This window comes from Suricata suricatta, chromosome 1 (genome assembly GCF_006229205.1).
Source record: "Suricata suricatta isolate VVHF042 chromosome 1, meerkat_22Aug2017_6uvM2_HiC, whole genome shotgun sequence".
Classification (NCBI taxonomy): domain Eukaryota; kingdom Metazoa; phylum Chordata; class Mammalia; order Carnivora; family Herpestidae; genus Suricata; species Suricata suricatta.
In genome coordinates, this window is record NC_043700.1 from 138,743,792 (window position 1) to 138,753,291 (window position 9,500).

Genomic DNA, 9,500 nt, shown 5'->3' on the forward strand with positions numbered 1-9,500 from the left:
TTCACCAGAATAAATCCCATGCTAATTCTTCATATTCTCTTGTTTTTTATTCCAACTCTGTATTCCAGTTCCTCAAAGTCCTTACTATTCCAAGAAGACCATGCTCATTCAACCCTCCTATCTTTTAGCTATTGGCCTTTCCCCCTCCTCTTGTCTAACCACCACCTCCTCACCCACTACAGCTCATCTTCAGGGTCCAAAACAGCACCTTCCAGGGCTGCCTTTCCCCCAGTCTGTCCTCTACATTCCAAAAACAAAGAAGCCTACTTCTCACAGGCCGATCATGGCTGTAACTTGGAGTCTGTGCTTACCACTAGTCCACACACTTCTCAACAGCAGTGTGCCCGGGCTGGTACATGACGGAGTCAGGCTACAAACCTAGGATTATCTGTCTCCAAAACAAAATAGAGAAAGAACTCCAAAGTTGTGCAAGCATGTTGTGTGTGTGCGTGCATGTGCGTGTGTGTATGTGTGTATGCTTATGTGTGCACATGGAGAAAGGGAGAAAGATGGCCTTGGTGGAATAAACATCTATAATTCCAGCCTTTGTTTCTATAGTGTTCGGTCACGTGCGGGGAAGGAACAGAGGTGAGGCAGGTCCTCTGCAGGGCTGGAGACCACTGTGCCGGGGAGAAGCCACCGTCTGCCAGAGCTTGTCAGCTGCCTCCCTGTCATGGTAGGTGTGACCCTGATTGGTTTCACTGCACTCACATGGTCTTGAAGCCTCAGAAAACAAATTTCAGAACAAACTCTGGAATTCCTGTTTGCTTATCAAAAAATAACCGAAGGACACCCCCCTCGTGAGACATGAGCCAAATACTGTTTCTTCAGATGCGAGATGAGCTGTCATAACCACCACAGCTTCGCCGTTCCTTTCAGGCGCTAATGCTGGGGTGAGGGTGTGGCATGTGTGCAAAGTTGCTGTCGATTTGTTTTTCTAGTCGGAGAAGCTACTTATTTTCTCTCTGTGACCTTTTACAATTTCGCATCATTGTGAACAGCATAATATTGCAGAAGGCTTTGAAATATATTACTGTAATTATTCAGTTTAGGCTTGTGGATAATAAACGTCATTCCCAAAGCCATGTCTGTCATCTGTCCCTCCGCAGAGGCGTGCTTCAGCGAGGGCCCTGCAGACCAGACACCTCGCACGCCGGCAGCTATCTGCCCAGCCCGCCTCCTTGCTGTATTGCAAAAGCAGAGCTTACTTTATTTTACACTATATGTCAGTGTGCTATCATAAAACAAAATATATGTTGGAAGGTTGCAGTTTTTATAACTTCTTCCTCCTTTTTGGTGGTTTTCTTTCTTTACATCCATCTCTGTCCTCTGTCTCATTGTGTATCACCATTTGCTGGCCTCTGTCTCTCATTTTCTGGTTGCTTCCTATCTCTGACCTACTGTCATTCACAGCCTATAGGTTGCTCACTTTCTCTGTCTATCATGCATCCTTTTCAGTCTTGTTCTTCTTCTCCTCTCTCTCTCCCTACCTCCACCCCTTCTCTCTTTCCCTCTTCTCTCTCTCCTCATCTCTTCCTGTCTCATTTCCCCATATTCCATATTCCTTCTTTCTCTCCCTAACATCTCCCTCCAGTCTTTTTCTAGCTCGTGTGTCTGTGTCTTTCTCCCCACCTTTCCCTTTCTCAGCGTGCTCTTCCCTTTCTCCCCCTCTGCTCCTCTGCCTTCCTCTCCCACTCTGTGTCTGCATCTCTCTCTGCATCTCCCCCACCTCCTTTCTCTGTCTCTTCTCTTCCTCACCTTCTTTCTCCCAGGCCCCATGTCTCTGCTCCTCTGTGTCTGGCTCTCTTCCCGTACCCTGCATGCCCAGCCTGTTCCTCTCTCTTTCTCTCCTCGCCACCCCCCTCACCTGCCACCTCAGACATCCTCCCCATTTGGCTCCTCCCTTACCCATCCCACCTCGTCTATCACAAGCTTCCTCTTAAATTCCATCCTTCTAAGTCGGTACCTAATGACATCTGTGGACGTTGCTCACACTGGTGAGACTTGCGACTCATAAAGTTGCCTATTCATTGGTCCTCACTCCAGGAAGCCCTTAATATTGACATCTCTTGAATGGTACTTTCTTTTTTTTTTTCAAGAAAATTGTCAAGGCACTGTCTTATCAGATGTCTTACTTTTTTGAGGAAATTTCACATCCAGTCTTTTAAACCTTATAAATTATTTCACTATAAATTTTTATTTAAAATGTGTGGTAGCAAGAATAAGTACGACCATGAGGGGGAGACAAAGGACTTATGTATTTAATCATTTTCCTCTGGAAAAGTATATTGAAAAATTCAAAACACAAGCCAAAGCCAAGAGAACAAACCTTACCCAGTTAGAAGCTGTGAAGTTTACTATTGCCATAATATTTTAGTCTTATGTATTACTCCCAGGAGGCTGGCGAAAAACTTCGTGAGTAAACTTTATTTTCTTAATAGCTGACAGAGCTGTGTGTTTCTGCAAATATGTCCGATTGTCAGTGAGAACTGTTTGATTCTCATCCTTTAGCTAAAAGAAAATTTTTTTAATCGTACAACAGAGGTGAGAACAAAATGGCGTAACTGGGTTAGGGACTCCACATTCTTCTAGCTGTCCTCTTCCTCTGAAGCCCAGGCCCAGCAGCCAGCTCTATGAGGTTGAAAGGCCACACATTTCTCTCACATGTCGAGTAAGCAATGCTTCCCGTCAGTCTCAAACTGCAGCTAAAGTCCATTTGTTTTTTTCTCATACTGTCTCTCCCTTTTCCTTCTCCGTACAGAAGCGTGTTCTGGCCCTAATCAGACCCAGGTTGTGAAGCAGTCGGTGCAGTGCTGAGGTGCTCGCACAGAGAGGGGTGATCTGTGCGTGGAGTCCTCTAACTCAGAGAGACTAGATCACGCTTTGAGTTGGGCCACAGAAGGGGGTGGAGGGAGCAGGGGTGAGGGGCCAGAGTCCTCTCATCTCAGGGCCTGGAGCCTTAAACATATGGAAGAAGAAATTAATCTTATTTTAAGATATAGGCATAAAAAAGGTAATTCAGAAATGATAAGGGTATTTGAAGTGAAACCTGTTAATGTGACTCACAGGCATTCACAACATAAGTAGATGATTATCTTATCTAACATAAAATACTTAGACATGTCATACTATCTAATAGATCCGTAAATGTTGGGCAAACACAGGTCATTCCATAGTTTGGAAAGAAGACTTGGTATTATACCTCTAATAGGTAATTTTATAATTAATTTATAGATTTGGGTGGTAATTTTAGCTCTCTATTGGTCTTGCCAACCGTATGTCTTTTCCCTCCAAACTTAAGAAAAAAAGATTCTTTAATTTTAATTTCTTTAGCAATTCATATAGAAGATTCCTTTCCTAGCAGTAGGGCATTACCCAGCAATACATTGTAATTTTAAGTGATTATAGTACAAAAATGCCACAATTTAGAATTCTTTGTGTTTATGATTTGGACATAGGATCAGTATTTCTAGGTTGCACCAAGTTCATGGGCTCTGCATAAGATATACCCTAAAATGGCTGAAAATAAGTACAAACTAATGTGTCCATAAGCTCAACATTTGCAATCTTTTGGAATCTAATTCTTATAATTTATAATAAAAATTTTTTTAAATAATAAAATAGTCTATACACATAAGTATTGTTTTATGAATGTTACTTTAGTAAAGTATATCAAGTGTTATCAATTCAATGGAATTAAGTTTTAAAACCATGAATAATCATTCAGAAGAATGTTGATACACTTTGCCCAGTTATGCTTTAAAATAATAAGTAGCCTAAAAATATTCAGTAGTAAAAATGAAACCATTACATTGGCTCTGGATGTTATCTTGAATTTTTTCAGTGATACATTTTAAGATTTGTTCCAACAGGTCTTTAGAATTTATTTTGATTTTAAATTTAGATTTAATGTAGAAGCTACTCTACTAGAAAGCCAGAAAGACCATAAAATTTTTAAGAAACAACAACAGGGGATGCCTGGATGGCTCAGTTGGTTGGATATCTGACTTTGGCTCAGGTCATGATCTTGCAGTCCGTGGGTTTGAGCCCCACATCGGGCTCTGTGCTAACAGCTCATAGCTTGGAGTCTGCTTCAGATTCTATGTCTTCTACTCTCTCTGCATCTCCCCTCCCATTCTCTCTCTCTCTCTCTCTCTCTCTCTCTCTCTCTCTCTCTCTCTCTCTCAAAAATAAACATTAAAAAAAAAGTCCTGAACAAAAAGAAAAATAAAACAGAGGTCCCCTTTATAGCCTACAAATATTTGTGGCAAAATGAATCTGATTTTCTTATTCTAAAATGATATATGTTCCTACTAGGAAGAAAAAGTACCCTCAATCTGCAGGCTCTTGACAGAGATTAAAATGGTGATCAGCCCAAGTGCTGTGCACATAAAGAACTACTTATTTCAGTGAATTTCTCCAAATGTTCATATTTTTTATTGAGGTACAATTGACATATAACTTATGTTAGTCTCAGTGCAATATAGTGATTTGATATTTTTATACATTGGGAAATGATCACAACCATAAGTCTGATTAATATCTATCATAATATATAGTTACACAATTATTTTCTCTTGCAATGAGAACGTTTGAGATCTACTCTTAGCAGTTTTAAATATGCAATACAGTATTATGAACTTTAATCATTCAGGCATTTATTTTATGACAAGAAATTTCTACCTCTTGACCCCCTTCACCCGTTTCACCCACTCCCCAGCCCCTGCCTCTGGCAGCCACCTTTCTGTTCTCTGTAACAATGAGCTTTTATTTTTCAATACCACATCCAAGTGAGATCATGCAGTAGTTGTCTTACTCTGACTTATCCCATTCAGCATAATGCCTTGAAGGTCTATCCATGTTGTAAATGGCAAGATTTCATTCTTTTTTATATCTGAAGGATAGTCCATTGTATATGTACACTGCAATTTCTGATCCAGTCACCCAGCCATCGCTGGACATTTAAGTTATTTCTGTGTCTTGGTTATTGTAAATAATGGTGCAGTAACCATGGGGGGTATATATGTTTTTTAGAACTGGTGTTTTTATTTCCTTCAGATAAATACCCCTTCTGGGAATTATTGGGCCATATGGGTGTTATATTTTTAACTCCTTAAGGAGTCGCCACACCGTTGTCTGTAGTGGGTACACCAGTTTACATTCCCACCACTCACCTTTTTAATGAAAGGTACATTTAGACAATTCTCATTCATGTCAGATTTTACTTAATTTTTTTATATTCATAAACAATTTTAATTTTTGCCCGTTAACGTTTAGATGTAGGTGTTATCTTGTCTTCTTTTAATTTTTACAGAGGAGCCATGTTTGGGAGACAAGTCCATCTTCTGCCAGATGGAGGTGCTGGCCCGGTACTGCTCCATTCCAGGTTACAACAAGTTATGTTGTGAGTCATGTAGCAAACGCAGTAGCACGCTGCCACCACCGTACCTTCCAGAAGCTGCTGAAACTCATGATGATGCTATCTTTAACCCTAGCGACCTCCCTGGATCCCTAGCGGTGCCTACATCTTTGGTTCCTTACCATTCAGAGCCCCCTGCTGAGAAGAAGAAATCTTTGAGTAGGATCTCTTCAGTGGGAGGTCCAAATGTAGTCACTGCTTCCAGGCCAAACAGTAAACCTGACGGTGCTAACTTCCCCCAGAGGAGAGCTCAGCAAGCAGGAAGCAAGACTCTGACACTGGTCTCCCCACCCACCGAGAGTGGCCACCTCACCTCATCTTCAGAAACGGCTGCCGCCCACTTCCTTGCAGTCAGTGATTCAATAGGTGCTTCTTCTCAGGCTAGAACCTCAAAGAAAGATGAAAAAATTATTGACAAGAGACGTCCAATAAGATCACCCACTTTGGAAAGATGAGAAAGTGACCCTCAAAGGCTAGCAATCAGAGGAGAACACGGACAAGCTCCCTCTCCCCGTGGTGCATACTTGTTTGAAGTGTAAATCTCCGTAAATCGTCAACTCACTTTATCTGTACGTGGAGGAACAAAAAGTGCTGGTTCACTTTCTAGTTGCTTTCATCCTCCTCTTGTTCTGCACTGACTCACTTACCAGAATCCATTGGAAGAAAGCACCAAAGATTATTAATAGAAGGAAAGTAAGTTGCTAAGTGTGTTGGTCACTCTCTAACGCAGTAAATGGACTGGAACCAATTCTGTATATCAGCTCGTTTTTTATTTTCAAAAGGTTACACTAGAAACAAAAAAAGAGGTGCCAGCAGTTTACACTTTAACAAAATATTTTGGAAATGGGGCAAAGAATTCTTAGACTTGTATTCCTATTTATCTATATTAGAAGTATTGTATGAGCAAATTTGCAGCTGTCTTGTAAATACTGTATATTGCAGAAATCAGTATTATTTTAAGAGATGTGTTCTCAAATGATTGTTTACTATATTACATTTCTGGATGTTCTAGGTGCCTGTTGTTGAGTATTGCCTTATTTGACATTCTATGGGTTGATTTTCAAAGCAGAATATTATGAATAAGGAGTTATAATTGTAGCTGCTGACAACACAAAGGGTGTTGTTGTGTGGTTTTGTTTAATCAACAATGTGATATGTACATTTACAGAAACAGAGAAACCAGATGGGCTGCAGATGTACAGATTTCTGCTTATCTATTACCTTCCTTCCTTTAGATGAAAAGGGATAGGTTGGTGTCTTAGTATACTTGTGGTCACAGGGAACACAGACTAGTAAGTTAGGCTGTGCAAGACAAAATTAAAACCCTATTACCGGGACCTCGATAGGCACCGCTGAAGTGTCCTGTGTTCTTGTGTTGTTTTTTCTTTTCCCTTTGTTGACATATACAAATGGTTATACACAATGTACTGTAATAACAACAAAGGAAAAATGTTTTGAGATCATTTGTTTGTGTGTTGGTAGCCGAGAAAAGCATCATCGAACTAAAGTTGATACCCGAGTATAATAGGGCTCTGGAGCTTTGGAAGAAGATTCAAGAAAGTATTTGTCAAATTGTTGCAATATTTATTTTCTGCATGGTTCATATCCAAGTGTTCGCAACCACAATGCATCTGACTGCAATAATGTGCTAGTAATTTATGTCAGTGGTCACCTTGCTCACAGTGAAGCCAGAAATGCCCTCGCCAGGGAGTAGATGTAAAGTACTTGTATATAGAATTCAGAACTGAAGATATTTATTAAAAGGTGATTTTTTTCTTGATAGTATTTTTATGTACTAAATATTTACGCTAATATCAATGACATATTTTGGTAAACTAGAGAGACATAATTAGAGATGCACATTTTGCTCATGGAAGAGAAATTTAAGCAAATACAACAGCCAAATGAAAGAGCTAAAATTAAACAAATTCGATTTTATGCCCACTTTTTGGAATTTTAAAGTAGTCGATACAGAGTTTATGACTTGTTCCCATTCAATGAAACATAAAATAGTATGGACTCAAATAAATGATGATTTAGAAACACTTTTTAAGTATACGAAATAGATAAATACTTAAAAGAAAAAAGAAAGTGTTGTGAGCAAAATGTTTTTGAGGTCAGTTCCTGAACTGTCTAAAAATATATTATGCAAACTAACTACAGTGATGTTAACCTCTCCAAGCACGGAATGGACAGGGACCTTTGTGTTTTAACCATGGTAAACTCCCAGCTTCCCCTGTTGACTCTGTACCTCTGAAGAATCGCTGCTACTTCATGCAAGACTTTTAAAGTTTAACTGAATTAGGTGAATTCCAGATAGTAGAACAATTTCTGAGCCTCAAGTGGAAGTCATTTTTTTCCCCTAAAAGTTTCCCGGGAATGAGATTCTCTCTAGTTTGCTTGCATCTGTATGCATCTGGTCCACAGGAGAATACAGAGAAAGATCATCACACACATACACCTCCCACAAAGATGTACATATTTGTTATACTTCTGGTCTCTGAGCTTCTTTTTCTACTAAGCTAAAAATTCCTTTTTATCAAAGTGTACACTACTGATGCTGTTTGTTGTATTGGGAGCACGTAGCAATAAAAATGTTAACAAAACATAGACCTGGCTCTACTAGGTTTTATCATTACATTCACCACTGAGTAATGGAAACTTTCCTTTTCCTCCTGCAAAGTGAAACGGTATCAAATTCGTTAGCTCCTTGGACTTTCTCTACAGAGGCTCAAATACAGTCTCCTCCCCTCACAGCAGGGTGTATCATAATATTTTTTTAATTAAGGACTATGAGTGGTTGCTTTTTGCTTAAAGCCATCCCAGAGAACTACGAAGAAGCAGAAAGAAAAGGGCAATAATGCTGGGATGCACGAGAAGGGAAAGAAGGACTTCCGTTTTTAAATGTGCAGTCCCAGAGTGGTTTTAAAGAAGAGCTGCCCACCAGCTTTGAACCTGATTACCTGAGGATTACTGGGAATATATGACACCTGACTCAGGGCTGTGAGCAGGAATGAGTCGTCATGGGGGGGGGGGGGGCAGGGGGCTCTATTGACATGGTTACCAGTTTAAACTGAAAAATCAGACCAACTCAGGTTTGAACTGCACCTGTATCTTTATCCTGAATGATCTTGGGTAACTAGACTAAATGTCAGTTTCCTAATCTATAAAATGGGAGGCAGAACTGTCAAACATGGCGTAATTGCTGTGAGAAATGAGAAAGTAAAGTTGTCAGCACAGGGCTTACCACGTCGTAGCTCTCCATAAGCAGTAAGTGTCATCATTGTCCTAGAATTGTCCTCAGCTTCCTCTGCCTCATCTTCATTACGTGCCCAAGCCACAGCCTTCCTCTAAGGATCCACAGGAAGTTTGAATCATGGTCACTATGCCTCATTAATGGTGGTAAAGAACATAGTTTCAGGAATCTAAAGACAAGCATTTTAGCTTTAAAAATTAGGAGGGACAAACTCGCTAAAAATGATCTCCAGTCATCAGTTTTGAAAAATTTTAGCTAATTATGTACACTCTCCCTTTACAAACCATAAGTAGTCAAACTAAAGAATACTAATTCTGTATTTCTGCAAAAATGGCCAGTGGTGAAATAATGCCCCAAATTGTTAGCAAATGAAATGTTTTTCATATATTTACATTAATACACTTCACATAAATATCAAGTCACTCCTTTATACACAGCTTAATATTTCTTCCATGAGGAAGCTGCATAAATATATGATATAAAAGAAAAAAATCACTTGAACGATGAAAATATGGAGAACCAAAAAGGACGTCATCACTTGTTACGAAAGCATTAAAAAGGTAAAAGTAGGATACAGGAAAACTACTTAAAATGCAATAATATAAAATATAAAAACCATAGGCATAGGCACAGGCATAATCAACACATCAACTAGTATTAGAAAACATAAGTTTGGGGAATTTACTTAGAGCTAGAGACAGTATTATTAAAATTTGTTAAAATACTGCTTACCAAGGAAAGAAAGCATACCCTAAAATTGTCATCAAAAACACAAATTCTAGAGGCACCTGGGTGGCTTAGTGAGTTGAGCATACAGCTTTGGCT

At 39.5% G+C, this 9,500-nt stretch overlaps 1 protein-coding gene across 1 annotated transcript in view; it reads left to right on the forward strand.

Moving 5' to 3' along the window:
- ADAMTS3 (ADAM metallopeptidase with thrombospondin type 1 motif 3) overlaps positions 1–8,029 on the forward strand; it is a 249,462-nt gene extending 241,433 nt beyond the window's left edge. The window contains exons 21-22 of the mRNA XM_029930029.1: positions 559–676; positions 5,315–8,029. Of these exons, the coding sequence (XP_029785889.1) occupies positions 559–676; positions 5,315–5,874 (678 nt within the window). The 3' untranslated portion in view covers positions 5,875–8,029. The remainder of the gene's footprint in view (positions 1–558; positions 677–5,314) is intronic.
- The last annotated feature ends 1,471 nt before the right edge of the window (positions 8,030–9,500 follow it).